The 19,690-nt window shown below is 48.5% G+C and overlaps 1 protein-coding gene across 1 annotated transcript in view; it reads left to right on the forward strand.

Moving 5' to 3' along the window:
- Window positions 1–19,690, forward strand: part of CNGB1 (cyclic nucleotide gated channel subunit beta 1) — an 89,432-nt gene that overhangs the window by 39,458 nt on the left and 30,284 nt on the right. Inside the window, exons 17-24 of the mRNA XM_055298028.2 lie at window positions 185–347; window positions 8,684–8,791; window positions 11,621–11,778; window positions 12,913–13,068; window positions 14,679–14,887; window positions 15,979–16,029; window positions 16,816–16,902; window positions 19,155–19,219. Coding sequence (XP_055154003.1) covers window positions 185–347; window positions 8,684–8,791; window positions 11,621–11,778; window positions 12,913–13,068; window positions 14,679–14,887; window positions 15,979–16,029; window positions 16,816–16,902; window positions 19,155–19,219 — 997 coding nt within the window. The remainder of the gene's footprint in view (window positions 1–184; window positions 348–8,683; window positions 8,792–11,620; window positions 11,779–12,912; window positions 13,069–14,678; window positions 14,888–15,978; window positions 16,030–16,815; window positions 16,903–19,154; window positions 19,220–19,690) is intronic.

The raw sequence follows: 19,690 nt of genomic DNA on the forward strand, positions 1-19,690 counted from the left end.
GGACCCCAGGCACCACGTTCTTGTACCCCCTGCATGGAGCTTTTCTGTGTGCCCCATTGGGAAGTGAAGCTATCAGAGTCCCCTCCAAACATGCTTTCTGTGGTTTTCTTCAAGAACACAGCCAGACTCCTGGGACCCGGCTTTTGTCTCTCTCTGACTTTCTCCTCTCCTTCCTCTCCCCCAGTGCCTGTCACGAAACAGCACCCAGAAGTGCAGGTGGAAGATACCGATGCTGATAGCTGCCCCCTCATGGCAGAGGAGAATCCACCCTCACCCATGTTGCCGCCACCGTCTCCTGCCAAATCAGACACCCTCATAGTCCCAAGCTCAGCCTCGGAGACACACAGGTTACCTTTTATGCTTCTCTTGGGCTTTTCTCGGCACTGTGCCACCTGTTTATTTGGAAAATGTAGAGACTGAGGCCAGAGGGAGAAGCAGCTGGACTAAAATCACACAGCGAGTTGGTGTCAGAAGTGGGACTATGATGCCCCTTCCTGGTTTTCCTAACTCCTGGCTTAGGGCTCTTATAAAAGCTCTCATGGGAGGCCCTGTCCCAAATGCCCTCAGCTATAAGTTAGAAGGAGTAATATAATAAATAATATAGTAATAGTGGGGCATGGTGGCTACTGCCTGTAATGCCAGCACTTTGCGAGGCTGAGGTGGGTGGATCGTTTGAGGCCAGGAGTTTAAGACCAGCCTGGCCAACATAGCAAAACCCTGTCTTTCCTAAAAATACAAAAAAATTAGCTAGGCATAGTGGTGCACTCCTGTAATCCCAGCTACTCGGGAAGCTGAGGCATGAGAATTGCTTGAGCCTGGGATGTTGCAGTGAACTGAGATCATGCCATTGCACTGCAGCCTGGGCAACAGAGCAAGACTGTCTCAAAAAATAAAAAATAAAAAACTTTTTAAATTTAAAATAAATAAATAATATAGTAATATATAATAAATGTTACAGAATTAATTTCTACCTCCTCATTTTATTTTATTTCATTTTTGATAGGATGCTATTTATTAAAACTTACATGTGATTATAACTCAACAAGTCTTTTTTAAAAAAAAGCTCTTAAATTTTAAGGGTACAGTACAGTATTGTTACCTATATGCACAATATTTTACAGCACATCTCTAGAATTTTTCATCTTGCATGACTGAATATCTATACTCATTGAACAGCAACTCCCCATTCTTCCCTTCACCCCCACCCCAGCCCCTGGCAGCCACCATTCTACTTTTTCATTCTACTTTCTGTTTTTATGAGCTTGACTGCTTTAGATATCTCACATATGTGGAATCATGCAGTATTTATCTTTTTGGGACTAGCTTATTTCTCTTGGCACAATGTCCTTAAGATTCATCCACATTGTACCATGTGACAGGATTTTCTTCCTTTTTTAAGGCTGAGTAATATCCCATTGTATGGATATGCCACATTTTCTTTTCTTTCTTCTTTTATTTTCTTTTCTTTTTTCCTTCCTTCCTTCCCCCTCCCCCTTCCTCTCCTTCTCCCCTCCCCTCTCTTCTCCTCCTCTTGCCTCCCCTCTCCTGCTTTCTTCCTTTCAGACAAGATCTCTCTGTCACCCAGGTTGGAGTGCAGCGGTGTGATATTGGTCCACTGCAGCCTCAACCTCCTGGGCTCAAGCATTTCCCCTTCTCAGCTTCTTGAGTAGCTGGGACTACAGGCATGTGCCACCACCCAGCTAATTTTTTATTTTTTGTAGAGATGGGGTCTTAGTATGTTGCCAGAGGCTGGTCTCAAACTCCTGAACTCGAGCAATCCACCTGTCTTAGCCTCCCAAAGTGCTGGAATTACAGGTGTGAGCTGCCAACCCAGCCCACATTTTCTTTATTTATCTGTTTATGGACATTTATATTGTTTCCATCTCTTGGCCATTGTGAATAGTGTTACAATGAACATGGGAGTGCAAATATCTCTTTGAGATCCTGATTTTGATTATTTTGGATAAACACCCAGAAGAGGGACTGCTGGATCATATGGCAGTCCTATTTATAATATTTTGAGGAACCACCATGCTGTTTTCCACAGTGACTATACCATTTTTCCTATTTCTCTACATACTCATCAATGCTTGTTATTTTCTGTTTTTTTTTTTGGATCATGGATATCTTAACAGGTGTGAGATGGTATCTCATTGTGGTTTTGATCTGCATTTCCCTGATTTTATGGTTTGGCTCTGTGTCCCCACCCAAATCTCTCAAATTGTAATCCCCATGTGTCGAGGAAGGGACCTGGTGGGAGGTGAATGGATCATGGGGCTGATTTTCCCCATGCTGTTCTCATGACAGTGAGTTCTCACGAGATCCAATGGTTTAAAACTGTGGCACTTCTGGCATTTAAAAGTGTGTGGCCCCTCCCCATTTGCTCTTTCTTTCTCTCCTGCTCTGTCATGGGAAGATATACCTGTTTCCCCTCTGCCTTCTGCCATGATTGTTTGTTTCCTGAGGCCTCCCAGTTATATTTCCTGTTAAGTCTGTGGTACTGTGAGTCAATTAAACCTCTTTTCTTTATAAATTAAAATGAAAAAGTCTCTCTCTCTCTCTCTCTCTCTGTCTCTCACTGCCGTGTAAGATGTGTCTTGCTTCCCCTTTGCCTTCCTCCATGATTGTAAGTTTCCTGAGGCTTCCCCAGCCACGCGGAACCGTGAGTCACTTAAACCTCTTTCCTTTGTAAATTATCCAGTCTCAGGTAGTCCTTTATAGCAGTGTGAAAATGGACTAATACACCCAACGATTAGTGATGTTGAGTAGCTTTTCATATTCCTGCCAGCCATTTGTATGTCTTCTTTGGAGAAATGTCTATTCGAGTTCTTTGCCTATTTTTTTAGTTAGGTAACGTGTTTGTTTTCATACTGAGGTGTAGGAGTTTCTTTTATTTATCAAATATATAATTTTCAAAGATTTTCTCCCATTCTGCAGGCTTTCTTTTCACTCTGTTGTTTCCTTCTATGCAGAAGCTTTTTAGATGGAGATAATCCCACTTGTCTATGTTTTGCTTTTGTTACCTGTGCTTTCAGTGTCATCCACCCATTGTATGATTAGACAATATGATGTGGGCTGGGCACAGTGGCTTCTGCCTGTAATCCCAGCACTTTGGGAGGCGGAGGCAGATGGATCACCTGAGGTCAGGGGTTTGAGACCAGCCTGGCCAGCATGGCAAAACGCTGTCTTTACTAAAAAATACAAAAATTAGCTGGGCATGGTGGCACATGCCTGTATACCCAGCTACTAAGGAGGCTGAGGCAGGAGAATCATTTGAACCTGGGAGGCAGAGGTTGCAGTGAGCCAAGATCATGCCATTACACTCCAGCCTGGGTGACAGAGTGAGACTCCGTCTCGGGAAAAAACAAAAAGATAATAGATAATATAATGGAAACACCACAGAACACTGGAAAAATAATCATCTACAATCCCACCACCCAAGATGGTGTTTTTACTGCTCTGCATTCTCCTCTATGCCTTGGTTAGGCCCATGGTCTTGAATGGTTTTAATTGGAGAAGGGATCCAGTTTATGGTGCTGTCTCATTCCATGAACCCTTTTCCATATTGCTGGGCTGTCTCCTTAATGCTCACTTATGATGGCTGTTGGGTATTCCTCCAGCTCCGTGTGCCGGAATGAACTTAACAAATCCCCTCTTGTTGGGCCCTATCCATAATGGCACCATGATCACGTGTTTGGTCTTCTGCTCTCGGCCCTTGGGCTCCTTTCTCAAGAGTGACACTCCTAGTCAAGGTGGTGCACATTTTTACACCTCTTCAGATAAATTTGTTGCTGAGTGGTTAGAGCTGCTTTTGGACAACTCAAGCCAGGTGCCTGGGAGAAGGCTCTGTGTACAGCTGGAGGCAAACTGCCAAGGGCAGGACAGTGCTTTTTAAGCTAAGGGAGGCTGTCTGTGCCTCTTCTGCACTGGCTGGATGGAGAGATGGTTCTTTCTTCTTAGTTACTTTTTGCTCTCATCCATGAGCTCCTGAGCAATTGCTCAGCTGAGGTGAGAAGGCTGTCAGAGTGGAGATGGCAAGGTGTAGCCAACTGAGGGCTGTGAGGTCTTAATATAGAGAAAAGAGACACAGTTTCACTGAGCCTTGGAGTACAGCTCACAACTTCATCAATTCTTATGTTTAGTTCACTGAAGTGTGTACAAAGCCCATTAAGGGATCCAGAAATGGCTTCACGTAGACATCTGCTCCATTTACCCCTGTTCCCTTTATATGGGCAGGGAAACAACGCAGGCTGGGCTGGGTGGGGGGTGGCATATTTAGGGGAGGGAGGGGACCAAGATCACGTGGGGCTGGAATCTAAGCCTCTGGCCTTCTGTTTGTGAGCTGGGCCTGTGAGGCTCCTCTTGTCCCTGTCATTCATGTATTCGCAAGCATGTACTGAACATCTGTATGTGCTGGGCTCTGCCCTGGGTGCTGGGGATACATGAGGGAGAAGCCTGGCAGGGGCCTGCCCTCGTGGGGCTGACATTCTAGAGGGGCCAAGATAGACAATGAACAAGTAACCAAATAAACAAGCAAGTGCCAGGTTGACTGTGACTATGAGAAACGGGGTGGGAAACCTATGCCTGAGCCCAGCCCTGAGAGGGGAGAGTTCTGAGGCCTGCCTCTCTGTAGACGCCGAGGGCGGCGGGGCTGACTGTGAGCAGGGACAGAATGAACACTGGGAGCCAAAAAGCCACAGAGGAGCTTGGGCAAGGCCCTCCTTCCAGCTTAAGTCCGTGGCTTGGAGTGAATCCCAGAGCACCACTTGTAAGACGTGGGTCTTAAGGCAGGTCATTTAACTTCCCTAGGCCTCCATTTTCCCTGTGTAAGACGAGGAAAGAAACACCACCTGGTTACTAGGATTGTGAGAATTTAATGAGCTGCTGCACCCTAAGGTACTGAGCACAGGGCCAGACACAGGCAGTGCCGGGGGACCAGGAGCTGCCAGCTTAGGCCCTCATTCTGGCTTCTCTGGGGCAGCTTGCACTTTCGTGGTTTTTGTTTTGTTTTGTTTTGTTTTGTTTTGTTTTGAGATGGAGTTTCGCTCTTGTTGCCTGTTGCCCAGGCAGGAATGCAATGGTCTCAGCTCACTGCAACCTCTGCCTCCCCGATTTAAGCGATTCTCCTACCTCAGCCTCCCGAGTAGCTGGGATTACAGGTGCCTGCCACCACACCCGGCTAATTTTTGTATTTTTAGTAGAGATGAGGTTTCACCATGTTGAGCAGGCTGGTCTTGAACTCCTGACCTCAAATGATCTGCCCGCCTCAGCCTCCCAAAGTGTTGGGATTACAGGTGTGAGCCACAGCGTCCGGCAGCAGCGTGCACTTTCTAGGCTCAGGAGAGTGCCCTGTGCTGGGCACAGGAGGACGGACTTTGGGTCCCAGCAATGGGATTTTTGTCCCCAGTCTTATTGTGTGGGGCTGTTCTTGTTAATTACAGTGTGAAAAAAGTGAACCCATGAATTTTGCCATCCTAGGTGAGTTGGCAGAAGGCAACAGGATCATTTCAAAACCTTCTGGAATCAAGGTGGATGTCACACATCCCTCCCTCTGTATTCCCCTAGAAACCCTAGTGGTACAATCCTGAGTCAAGGTGATGAGGCTGGGGAAGAGTGCTGGTCTAGAACCCTGGCAGACTCAGGTTTGGGTCCCAGTGGAGTGTTGCATCTGCACAGTGATGGCCTCAGTGACCCCTGCCCCAGCATCCTCCTGCCCAGCTCTCTGATTGACCCTCTGGGGCTGGAGTAGGAACCTCTGCTGAGGTGAGCTTCTTGGGAAGATGTGCATATGTCAGCAGGTTTGGGCACCTTAGGACTTGGCCCCAGGGTGTGTTCTCAGAGGCTCCTCCTCTGACACTCCAGCTGGGGAAAGGGTGGAATTTGGGGACTGGCTGGAGTTTTCAGCTTCTGCTGGGAATTGCAGATTAATCACTAAAGATCCGTGTCAGGCTTGGTCCCAAGGTGAAGCTCCCTGCCTGTGGATTCCATTTCTGATCAAACCTCACGGAAGTGAAGGCCCTGGTAAAAAGTAATCATGGCTGAGGGCGGTGGCTCATGCCTGTAATCCCAGAACTTTGGGAGTCCAAGGCAGGCGGATCACCTGAGGTCAGGAGTTCAAGACCAGCCTGGCCAATATGGTGAAACCCTGTCTCTACTAAAAATACAAAAATTAGCTGAGCATGGTGGCATGTGCCTGTAATCTTAGCTACTCAAGAGGCTGAGGCAGGAGAATTGCTTGAACCAGGAGGCGGAGGTTGCAGTGAGCCGAGCTTGCGCCACTGCATTCCAGCCAGGGCAACAGAGTGAGACTCCATCTCAAAAAAAATAATAATAATAATAATCATGAACTTCCCTTGGGAAACCAAGGTCCCAGGACCTATTTTCTGGAAGTCAGCTGCACCATTTTGCTTTCACAGTGTCACAGCTAAAGACCGAAGCAAGGCTGCCCTGTGTTCACCAAGGCTGAGGAGAGACCTATTGAGTTTAGCAATTGCAGCCTGGCCTTCACAGCAGGGGCCCAGCCTCTAACCATTTTCTAGTCCTACCACTCCCAACTTGCATTTTATTTTCATGTCCCCACAGCCAAGCTTCTCTTGCTGATTCAGCTGTGTTTATTATCACATTATACCCATTTTTGGTACACTCAGGTTCAATTCCTGTATTAGTCTATTCTTGCATTGTTGTAAAGAAAGACCTGAGACTGGGTAATTTATAAATAAAAGAGAGAGGCCGGGTGCAGTGGCTCATGCCTGTTATTCCAGCACTTTGGAAGCCTGAGGCGGGTGGATCACCTGAGGTTGGGAGAGCGCGACCAGACTGGCCATCATGGTGAAACCCTGTCTCTACTAAAAATACAAAAAAAAAAAAAAAAAAAAAAAAATTAGCCAGTGTGGTGGTGCACACCTGTAATCCCAGCTACTTGGGAGGCTGAGGCACGAGAATTGCATGAACCTGGGAGACGGAGGTTGCAGTGAGCTGAGATCACGCCACTGCACTCCAGCCCGGGTGACAGAGCAAGACTCCATCTCAAATGGATAAATAAATAAAATAATAAAAAATAAAGAAAACAGGTTTAATTGGCTCATTGTTTCGCAGACTGTACAGGCAGCATGGCAGTATCTACTTCTGGGGAGGCCTCAGGGAGCTTGTACTCGTGGTGGAAGGCAAAAGAAACAGGCTCTCCCATGGCAGGAGCAGGACTGAGAGAGAGTGGGGAGGTGCCACACACTTTCAAACAATCAGATTTCATGAGAATTCACTCACTATACAGTACCAAGGGGAGATGGTGCCAAACCATTCATGAGAACTCCACCTCCATGATCTAATCACCTCCACCAAGCCCCACCACCAACACTGGGGATTACAATTCAACATGAGATTTGGTGGGGTCACAGAGCCAAACCATGTCAAATCCTAAACTCTCATCTTCATGCTATTGACTGATCTGATGCTCATCCTGATGAGCTAACACATATGCTTTCATGTGTGACATGCATACCCATGTCCCCAGACTCTTGGTTTCATGTGCTAACACTCAGCCTTCTATGTTTTAAATGCTAATGGAAGTCATTAAGAATGACCATTCTTCTCCACCAGGACTTCATTCATGGATGTATGAAATGCTCTTCCTATTGGTAGATATTGGCTTGGGCGGAGTCCTCCAGATACAATCTTTGTGTTTCTACGTCAGCTGGTTCTACTCTATCTTAAACAGGATTCTTTCTCTAACACTGGAGCTTGCTTTCTTGGTGGTGTTAAGGAATTTCTCTCTCTTGATCTTTTTTCCTCTTTCCCAGGCTTGTGCGTTCATCAGTAAACCAATTCATTCTCACTGCTGGGACAGAGGGTGGGAAAATCCAGAGAGTTAGCCCCTAAGATACCAACACAAAATAGTGTCAAAGCCACCTTTTCCACCAAGTCAGACGCCCAGGCTCCAACCTGCTGATGTCAGGCCAGAGGCAGGTTGGGCAAGAACCTTCTTGTCTCTGAAATTCAGGTGGATTTCAGATCTAGACACCATAAGCCAAGACACTAATGGCTCCAGAATGCAGTATTCCGTGGCAGACTTGGACTTCCTGACTGACGGAGGACCCCAGGATCATTTAGTCCTCATTCTTCAGATAGGGAGCCTGGGGCTCAGGAGGGGATGGGACTTACCTAAGGTCACACCGTAAGCTGAAGCCTGGATTCCATGGCTTCTCTGATAGCTGAAAAGGTGGTGTGATAGAGAGTAGAGGGGAATGAGGTGGGTGACTTTAGACAGGGAGCAGGAGAGGGGAAGGAAGTTGAAGCTGAGAACTAAGTGATAAGTATCTCACTTACTTGGGTAGATTTAATCCCATTTTACAGAGGAGGAAATTGAGGTAACTCAGAGTGTTTTAGTAATTTGCTGAGGCCACACACTGGTAAGAGGCAGCACTGGGGTGCAATACCAAGTCAATGCTGTTACCTTTAGGCCAAGCCATTTAACAGATGGGAAGACTGAGGTCTAGAGAGTGGCTATGCCCCTCTCTTCTGCCTTTTTCCCTCCCTCCAGGCAAATGAGGACTCAGAAGTTCATGCTCCACCCCCATCCTCTATCTAGGAATTGGCTCTAGGTGATCTTTAGGGATCAAAGTCATGACACTTCTCCCTGAGGCCTCTGCCTTTGCTGAAGGCCCCTTCCACATCTGTGTCTTTGCAGGAAGAAGCTGTCCTCTGAGGATGATGAGGCTGAAGAGCTCAAGGCGTTGTCACCAGCTGAGTCCCCAGTGGTTGCCTGGTCCGACCCCACCACCCCGAAGGACACTGAGTGAGACCCCTCTGGGGTCTCAGAAAGTTGAAAGACTGGGGGGAGGGTGGGGGATGTGGGGGGGCTAGTGTGGATGCTTTTAGAACCTTCTACCACAAGGCAGACTTTGCCAGTGGCTTCCGAGCAGTAAGTCAGGATTGGTCTCCTGCCCAGGCTGCTTCTGGCTGGCCCAGGAGTCCTGTAAGATCCAGTGGGCTCAACCGCTGGGCCCAGCTGTGTCCACGGCCAGCAGCACTCAGAGAGGGAGGGATCTCTAGGCAGAGGTCCCCTTGTGAAGGAGAGGCTGAGGGGAGCTGCCTGCAGGGCTCCTGCCGCTGAACTTCTGAAAGGTCAGTGGGGACAGGGAGGACCACCAGGATCTCCAGTGGGTTCTGCCCTGGGGAGTTTGTGAAAAAAGAAAAAAAAAATATTCCCTGGCCCTACCTGGCTGCACTGGATCAGAGCTGCAGACAGTAGGCCTGGGGAGTTCACATTTTCCAAACTCCCCAGGGGATGTGGTGCAGCTGGCCTGCAGAACAATGTTTAGAAACCACTATGATGACGGCCGGGCGTGGTGGCTCATGCCTGTAATCCCAGCACTTTGGGAGGCTGAGGTGGGCGGATCACCTGATGTCAGGAGTTCAAGACTAGCCTGACCAATATGGTGAAACCCCATCTCTAGTAAAAATACAAAAATTAGCCGGGCGTGGTGGCACGTGCCTGTAATCCCAGCTACCTGGGAGGCTGAGACAGATGAATCACTTGAACCTGGGAGGTGGAGGTTGCAGTGAGCTGAGATCGCACCTCTGCACTCCAGCCTGGCTGACAAGAGCGATACTTCATCTCAAAAAAAAAAAAAAAAAAAAAAAAAAAAAAAAAAAAAAAAAAGAGAAAGAAACCACTGTGATGGCATTGGGACCTGGGTCTCTGAGATCGAACTGTCCCCAGGGCTGGGCCAGTGGGAGGTTTCTTCCTGAAGGATCTGAGAAGCTCTGGTGGATGGCGAATACCCCGGCCCTGGGCTCTGCCTGGAATCCCCAGTCACAGTCCTTGGCCATGACTCCTGGATGAGACACAGGAGACAGTAGGCATTCCTTCTTCCTTCCAGTCTTTTTTTCTATCTACAATTTTATGCAGTTTATGCTTAACAGAGCTGTGGAAAGTTAGAAAAGATAAGCAAGAAGAAGCCCCGACCCCACCCTCAGTCCAGTTGCCCACTGCAGCATGCAGTGGACTCACATTTTATGGGGTAGGGTAGGGGTAGGGTTAGGGTTTAATATCAGAAACGAAGGCAGAAATGAGGTATAATGAGAAAACCTATTCTTGAAAACTCTTAAGGAAGTCAACTTGGAGACCCACATATTAGCTAGGCAGGCTAGGCTGCTGGACCTCAAATGGACCTCAAGGGCTGAGTGGCTTAAGGAACTGTATCATATACCATCATCATCTCACTAGTTGCATGCATCAGGTCAGCAGAAGGTTCTGCTCCATGCAATCATTTAGGGACCCAGATGACAGTGCTCTGCCACTTTCTCCATGTGCCTTCCCATGTCCCACTGGTCACCACTAGAAAGGGAGAACCCCAGGCCTGTCTTCAGCAAGGAGGCCCCTAGTTGCATGTATTGTGTCTGAGAGCTCACAATCCAATAGCGAGAGCCTGGCACGTGGTCCCTGGCTGGGTGGCTATATTGCAGTGAATGTGCACCACAGGAGAGAAAGAGTGTAGGGGAGCAGCACATGTCCCCACCACACCTGTATGACAGCTCTCATTAGGAGCCCCACATTTGGCCGGGCACAGTGGCTCATGCCTGTAATCCCAGCACTTTGGGAGGCCGAGGCAGGTGGATCATCTGAGGTCGGGAGTTTGAGACCAGCCTGGCCAACCTGGTGAAACCCCGTCTCTACTAAAACTACAAAAATTAGCCAGGCGTGGTGGCATGCGCCTGTAATCCCAGCTACTCGGGAGGTTGAGGCAGGAGAATTGCTTGAACCCAGGAGGTGAATGTTGACTGAGCCGAGATCATACCACTGCACTCCAGCTGAGTGACAAGAGTGAAACTTCATCTCAAAAAAAAAAAAAAAAAAGAGCCCCACACTTGTTTTCTCCAGTCCAGCTTCCTCAGTTGAGCTCCAAAAGAGTAGCTGACTGCAGTTTCTGTGTCTTAATGTATGAAAAAAAAGATAAAAAAGATATTCAGCTCAGCAAGATGATCTCAGTGAGGCCACTCAGAGGAAAGAAAGCACATTCACAGGCCTGCTTCATTGCGCCCAGGGCACACGCCCCACGCTAAGTTGAATGCTAGGCAGACTCATTCATTCTCTGTCTCTCTCTGTTTTTCTCTCTGTCTTGCTGACAGTGCAGAAACTTTAATTTCTGTAAGTTAAAGGGATATAGAATGTATCTGCACTGCTTTTTCCATCAGTTATATCCTAAGCCTAAAAAAGTAGGCCTGCTCCCTCTCCGTTCTGCCCCTGGACATATATCTCATGTGAACCCTGCACTGGGATGAACAGCCCAGTTTTGCTGAACTCTAAACTGAGTTCCAAGAGTTTCCTCCTAAATTACAAGTGGAGTCACGCTTTTTCCAGAACTGCCCATCTGAATCAGAGCCTACGTGGTACATTTTCCAAAAGCTGGGCCAGAACACCTGGGCATTATTCCCGGACTGAATTTCCTTCTAGGAGATTACAGTGGGTCTGTGGTTTCTGATGTCAGAAGGAGACGGGGGCAGGACTTACCTCCTTCAGGCTCTGCCAGAAGGTGGGACACAGACGCTGCACAGCTCTGGCCTGGGGGCACACGGGTCCCTCCCGGCTCGGCCTGCTCAGCTTTGGGTGATGTTCCCACAGCGGCCAGGACCGTGCGGCCTCCACGGCCAGCACAAATAGCGCCATCATCAACGACCGGCTCCAGGAGCTGGTGAAGCTCTTCAGGGAGCGGACAGAGAAAGTGAAGGAGAAACTCATTGACCCTGACGTCACCTCTGATGAGGAGAGCCCCAAGCCCTGTGAGTCTGCAGCTGGAGGGGGCCTACCTGGCCGGGGATGGGGTGGGGCCTCCAAAGTCCCCTGTCAACTCATGGCAAGGGTGGCCCCAAGGGAATGGTTGAGGTCCATGAGAGAAGCCCAGATCCCCACTCTCTGGATTTGGGATCCATATGTACAGGTTGAGATATGTACCCAAGGGTGGGAAGAAGATCAAAGTTCTGACCAACAATCCACTTGCACTCGGCCCTCTCCCCCATGGGGCAAGTGCCTTCCTTGACCCTTCCGTCCCTTTCCTACTGGTAGGTGGGTGGTGCCACCCCAAAATGTATCTTATGGTCTTACACTCAGATTGTGTGCACAGCCTGCTCTGGAACTAGGCAGTCCTATTTTTCAGAGATGTCAGTGCCTTGAAAGTTCTTATTGAGGCTATCCGAATTTTTCTTTTCTTTCAAGGTATCAGGAGGAAATAAGACACATGATCTCTTGTCAGGGAGGTTTTTTAGATCTTTCCAGAGGAAGGCTGTATCTTGGAAATCATGGTGCCCACAACAGGCCATGCAGAGCCTGATGTCACAGTCTTGAAGCTGGAAAACATAGCCATATTGAACCTATAAGAGCCAGTCCCTAGACCAAAAGTATCATCATAGATGCACGGGGAAGCTATGTCCCATCTGGTCTCTGTTTTTAGAGATGAAGGAGTTGAGATTCCCTCTCAGAAACCTGGAGCAATACTTCCTTGATTTTGTTAGGCCCTTCAGCATTCCAGCCATGGGTACTGGGAACACCTGGTACAAAATGCCCCCATCCCATCAGAGGGAACAAAGGGGTTCTAAGCACAACACACAAGCAGACACCAAAACATCCAACTGGTCCAGAAACAACTCGTTTGGGGCAGCTTCTAAGAAGCAGTTCCAGATTGTAGTTGGTAAGAGTTTCCAGGTGGGTACCCAGGTTGCTGTTGCTGTTGAGGAGGGTTGTGGAGTTCACTCCAGGAGAGCGCCTTGGGTTCTGCACGCAGAGCTTGCAGTAGCTTGTATAATGGTGCCAGGGTCCTCTCAGATCTGGATCCAGGGTCTGCAGTTGGGACCCTTCTCTCTGCATCCTCTATGTGGGCCTCAGGGCTGGTTCAGATGGTCACCAATGTCATCCCACAGCCCCAGCCAAGAAAGCCTTGGAGCCAGCTCCAGACACAAAGCCGGCTGAAGCCGAGCCAGTGGAAGAGGGGCACTATTGCGACATGCTCTGCTGCAAGTTCAAACGCCACCCCTGGAAGAAGTACCAGTTTCCCCAGAGCATTGACCCGCTGACCAGTGAGTCCTGGGGAATGGGTGTTCCCACTGTGTAAGATGAGAGGGCAGGAGAGTGGGAGCGGGATGGGGAGAGGGTCAGGGGATTCAAGAGGTGGGATGGGAGGCCACAGACCACCTGGGTTCATGATCTTTTATACTTTTCAAAACCATTCCACAGTTTCTCGCCTGATTCTCAAAACAAACCCAGCCTGGCCAACATGATGAAACCCTGCCTCTATTAAAGATACACAAATTAGCTGGGTATGGTGGTGCACACCTGTAATCCCAGCTACTCAAGAGGCTGAAGCAGGAGAATCATTTGAACCCAGGAAGTGGAGATTGCATTGAGTCAAGATTGCACCATTGCATTCCAACCTAGGTGACAGAGTGAGACTCTGTCTTAAAAACAACAACAACAAAATTCCCTGGAATAGGAACATAAGATCACACCCATCTTACAGATGAGGAAACTAAGGTACAGAGAAGTCAGCCAGGGTAAAGATGCAACTAGTTAGTGCAGACCCAGGACTCCTGACTCTTGAACAAGTCCTTTTTCACTCTGGTCATGCTGGCCTTTTCCTAGAGCTCCTGCTCTGAATAGAAAAAGGGCAGGAGTGTGAATTCCCCTTGCTTCCCTTTAAGCCCACTTCATATTCCTCAGAAATAACCCACTTCATATGTGCATAGCACTTTAGAGTTTACAGAGGACTCCCTGCCTTTCTTATCTGACCTTTTCCTGTGATTTCTCAGAAGAGGGCAGGTGCCAGTGAGGGACTTTCTCAAGGTCACACGGTCACACATTTGGGGGGCAGGACTTCAACGCTGGTGTCCACTGGATTCCTCAAATAACCTGGTGGGCTGGGTACATTGGCTCACACCTGTAATCCCGGCACCGTGAGAGTCTGTAGTGAAAGAACTGCTTGAGCCCAGGAGTTCAAGATCAGCCTGGGCAACATAGTGAGACCTCATCTCTACAAAAATAGTAAATAAATAAATAAATAAATAACCAGATAATCTGGAATACCCATCCATCTATCCATCCATCCATCCATCCATCCATGCATTCACCTGTCTGTCCATCTATCTGTCCATCCTTCATGCATTATTTACTATTCTGTATTTACTGAGGCAGAAAATACATTTTGGGAAAAAATTAAAGGAGAATAAAAGCAAATGGGTTTTCTAGTTGGCTGCCTATTATCTTATAATACCAGCATATTCCCTCCTGAGAGTACTCTGATTTATTAGGGATTAGCAGTAATTTATTTTTAAAACAGATAGTTTTTTTTTTTTTTTAAGTAGAGATGGGGGTCTTGCTATGTTGTCCAGGCTGGTCTTAAACTCCTGGGCTCAAGCAATCCTCCCACCTAGGCCTCCCAAAGTGCTGGGATTACAGGCATGAGCCACTGTGCCTGGCTCCTAAAGCAGAGAGTTGTGTGTGTGTGTGTGTGTGTGTGTGTGTATGTATATATATGTATGTATACACACACACACACACTCTTACAAAAGTGCCACATGTAGTAGTTGAAGCAAAGTGTAGAAATGTAGAAAGAACAAAACCCCACCTGATCCAACTGGTGAAGAGCCTTGCCTGGCTGATGCTCTAGCGTCCCCGTCCATCTTCCGCACAGACCTGATGTATGTCCTATGGCTGTTCTTCGTGGTGATGGCCTGGAATTGGAACTGTTGGCTGATTCCCGTGCGCTGGGCCTTCCCCTACCAGACCCCGGACAACATCCACCTCTGGCTGCTGATGGATTACCTATGCGACCTCATCTACTTCCTGGACATCACCGTGTTCCAGATACGCCTGCAGTTTGTCAGAGGCGGGGACATCATTGTGAGTCACAGGCAGGTGGTGTTGGGGTGACCGGGGGCAGACTGCTCAGCCAGAGCCTTCAGGGCACCGACCCCTGGTGCTGTCATAGATGACAAAATAAGTGAATAAGGAAATCTCAAGAACGGCTGCTGTGCTTGTTCAATAGCATGGCTGTTTATTTTACATGCCTTTGATACGTTCAAATTACGCACATCAGATATTGCTCATAGGTGAAATAGTTCCTGGACCACTTGATGGAATCAAAGATAGAGAAGTGGTCCAGGGAATGGTCTTTAGTGAGGATGTACTTGTTTTGAATCCCACCTCAACCACAACTAGCTGAATTGCCTCTGTTTCCTCATCTGTAGAATGGGGCTGGTAATAGCTTCCACCTCCCAGTGTTGCCATGAGGGTTGGTTGAAACGACGCATGCAGGGCGCTCAGCACAGGTATCCACTGGCAATTGACTTCTCCCAGGGGTCCTGCAAAGAACACACTGATGCTCTCCTACTTGGGCCAGTTTGCGACCCTGGCCTCTGGTCCAGCCCCGTGCACCACCCCTGCCTTACCAGGGAGGAAACTGAGGCCCTGCCTGTGACTTCTCAGGAACAGGAGACACAGTCCCTGTCTCCCAGTGTGGGTCACTTTCCACAATTCCACCCCGGCACTGCCTGTTTTGCTGTGTGCAGACGAGCTCAGGTTTTGCCTCTAAACAATTTTCCTTGGAGAGATTTAAAGAGAGTAAAGTAAAAAGTAAAGAGATTTCCTTGGAGAACCTCTTTCCTGGCCTGACTAGAGTGGTTACCAATTCCTTAGTAAACAGATGTGCAAATGGTCCAGGTAAGACCAATGGGCAGAGAGAATAAGCTTAATGTCCTCGCTTTCCACCCAAGAAATCAGGATCTAGCTGGGTGACCGGAACAAATCCCTCCTCCCTGGGGGCCAGGCCTCTCCACCCATAAAACTCAAGGCTTTCACCAAGGCTCAGATGGTCCTTGGGCTATTATGCTCGTTTGAGGGTGGGGTTCTTGGGGAAGTTTCACAATTGCTCCCCACAGGGTCAGAGATTAAGCTGTAAGGTCATTTCACCATCATTATGCCCTTTCTTTCAGACGGACAAAAAAGACATGCGAAATAACTACCTGAAGTCTCCCCGCTTCAAGGTGTGTGCCGGGCGTGCAAGTTTTCGTGTCTGTGGGGTTTCAGAAGGGGGTGCCTCAGAGGGCCCTGGGTGCCTGGGGGGCTCATGAGATGTGGTTTCTGCCACACAGAGGGATGCTGGTCCCTGTGGGAGTGTCCTCCAAGCCACAGGCCCCAGGAGACCAGCACAGGCTGGGTGGCCTCCAGAAGCTACATTTCTTTTTTCTTTTTTCTTTTTTTTTTTTTTTGAGACAGGGTCTAACTCTGTCTCCCAGGCTGGAGTTCAGTGGTGCGATCTCGGCTCACTGCAACCTCTGCCTCCTGGTTCAAGTGCTCCTCCTGCCTCAGCCTCCCTAGTAGCTGGGATTACAGGTGTGCGTCACCACACCCAGCTAATTTTTGTATTTTTAGAAGAGACAGGGTTTCACCACATTGGGCAGTCTGGTCTCGAACTCCTGAGATCAAGTGATCTGCCTGCCTCGGCCTCCCAGATTGCTGGGATTACAGGCATAAGCCACCATGCCTGGCCAGAAGCCACCTTTCAGTGTGTCTGTACCACTTCCGCCCCTACTGTATGACACAGCAGCCACTATTGGGGATAATGAAGCTGCCCTCGGGGCTGGCAACATGGGCTTTGAAGCCAAACAAAGGCTTGTTGGTGGGACACCTTCTGCCCTCTAGTTTTAAGCTCTCCTGGGGCATTCTGACCTCACCTTTCCATGGAAGGGAGAGACTCCGCCTCTCACCCCCCTCACCCCCAAACCTGGGGTCATCTGTTTTACCCCCATGGTGTCCCACTGGGATTTCAGATGGACCTGCTCAGCCTCCTGCCCTTGGATTTTCTCTATTTGAAAGTCGGTGTGAACCCCCTCCTCCGCCTGCCCCGCTGTTTAAAGGTAGGACTGCCGGGCCCGCCACCCCAGGCCTTCAGCTCATCCCTGCTCTGCACCGACACTGGCATCTTTGTGTCTGCCCCCAGCAGCACTGGGGAGGGGAGGGTCCTCGAGGGAAGGCCTGAGGGGAGATGCATTTATTCCATGTGTGTCTTAGTGGAAAGTTCATTACAATTTGCTAGTGCTTCTGTGGTGCTGCATGTTAGGTAGTATTATTGCCAGGATTTTACAAATGAAGGACTGGGGCACAGAGAGGTTAATTAATTTGCCCAAAGTCACACAGCCAGGAGGGAGTGGAGCCCGGATATGAATGCAGGTCATCCGTCTCCACTGTTTATGCTCTCAGTGATTATAGAGACTCTCAAGAGGGGATCTTCTGCTTTATGATGGTCTCTGTCTAAAAGATGGGGCATTGGTGCTTGGAGAGGCTGGGGGACTTGCCCTCGGTCGCAGGAGCAAGGAAGTGCCAGGGATGGATTTGAATGCACAGCCAGACACCCGTTTCATCATTGGCCAGGCCTCAGTGTCATTCCAGCCATTCCTTCTGGCACTCACTGGGCAGAGCGAAAGTTTCCAGGATGGTCTGGCTGCCACAGCTGGCCACGGTCCTGTCATATGACCAGGGTGGCTAGTCACTCAGAGCATTCAGGATCCCCCAAATGGATTTTGGTGGCCAACCAATCACATTCATCTCTCTCCTGAAATGATGCCTGGTGCCTTTTTCTGAAAACAGTACTGAGGGAATTTACAAAAAATGCAAATGCAATAACATGAACAACCCAGAGAAACAGGGCAGAGAAAACTAGGGGGTATGCAAGTGCCCTGATGAGAAGAAAGCACACCTATGTGGAATCGAGCATGGAAGCTGCCTCTGAGCTTCCTGGCTGCCAAGAGGAAGGCGGAAAGTGGAATTGGCACCATTCTTATTTGACACATGCCAGCCTCCCAGGGGCTGCAGAGGTTGCTTTAGAGCCAAACATCAGAGTGAGGAAGGTTGGGTCCACAGGCCAAGTTTTACCCCAGACGCAGAGGTGAGATCCATACCTTGGTTCACATGATGGCCCCAGTGAGGGGGCAAAACTCACAGGCCTAACATTGAACACCGTTCAGTGGACAAAACTCTTTGAGTGAGCCATTCAAGCCCCTGTTCTTTCTGCCTCCAGTTTAAACTGTGGCTGGAATTAGAATGAACACATGGATGATAACTGGAATATCCCTTAGAGAATCTTCATAAATACTATTTTCAAAAATCAAAAAATAAATCCAAAGATCTAGAGGTGGTATAGCATAAGGAGAGAGCTTGCAGCTCTGAGTCTGGCCTGGGTTGGAATGCTGACTCTCTCACATACCAGCTGTGTGCTTTGGACAAGTTACTGGACTTCCCTGAGCACCAATTTCTGTCAAAGGAGAATGATAATACATACTTCATATGTAAATAAGGAATAAGGTAATGTATATAAATGTATGTGCTGGCTGGGTGTGGTGGCTCGTGCTTGTAATACTGGCACTTTAGGAGGCTAAGGCAGGAGGATCACTTGAGCCTAGAAATGTGAGACCAACCTGGGTAACACAGTGAGACCCTGTCTCTACAAAAAATTTAAAAATTACCCAAGAGTGTTGATGTGTGCCTGTAGTCCCAGCTACTTAGGAGGCTGAGGCTGAAAAATCGCTTGACCCCAGAAGTTCGAGGCTGCAGTTATCTATGATTGTACCACTGCACTCCAGCCTGAGTGACAGAGTGAGACTCTGTCTCTGAAAAAACGACAAAAAAAGGCATATGCCAGTCATATAATAGGTGCTCAATAAAGAAAAGTAGTTATTAATATACTTTTATTCTTATAAATAAACCTTTGAAGGATCTAAGAGTGGGATGTTAGGGATGCTGTCTCTTTATTAAATTGTTTTCTTTATAAGAAACATTAAAAACAGCAGCTTTAACCTGGATGCATATACCCCTAAAAGTCTCATGATAGGGTTCAGAGGGTCCGGGCGTCCCCTGAAATTATATGCAAATTGTGAGAACAAGATTACATGTCATTTCCAAGGGAAGACGGGCTATGACTTTCTTCAGATTCCTAAATGGAGTTTCTGGCCCCTACCCGTCAAGGGGCTGAGGACTTCTGATTTTGAATGCTCACCGTCCTGTTCCCTCCTGGGGGCTGCAGGAAGAGCCCTGAGTCCCAGCGCCCGTGGGCGTGGGAGCAGCATGCTACCTATGGCCAGTGGGCTGCTCTCACGCCCTCCTCTCCCTCCAGTACATGGCCTTCTTCGAGTTTAACAGCCGCCTGGAATCCATCCTCAGCAAAGCCTACGTGTACAGGTGAGACTCCCCCTGCATGTGCATGCATGCACACACACGACACTCACACACAACACACACAATACACACACAACACAGATGACACACATACAACACACACACGACACACACAACACACAACACACACATGCACATACCACATACAACATACACACACCCAACACACAATACACACACACAACAGATACATACATGCACAACACACACAACACACACACAACAGATATACGACACAACACAAACACACAACACATGCAGTGCACACACAACACACAATGCACACACGACACAAATGACACACACAATGCACACATACACACAACACAGGAAGTTTGCACCTAGAACAGACAGCAAGACATTGTGTACCCCCACTGACATCCAGGCCCCGTCTCCACTGGAAGCCAGGCATCTTCCTGGTCCCGCCTCCTCTTTCCCAGAGAAATGTTTGTTATTTAGAGAACCAGGAATATC

The sequence above is a fragment of the Symphalangus syndactylus genome, chromosome 11, assembly GCF_028878055.3.
Source record: "Symphalangus syndactylus isolate Jambi chromosome 11, NHGRI_mSymSyn1-v2.1_pri, whole genome shotgun sequence".
Lineage (NCBI taxonomy): Eukaryota > Metazoa > Chordata > Mammalia > Primates > Hylobatidae > Symphalangus > Symphalangus syndactylus.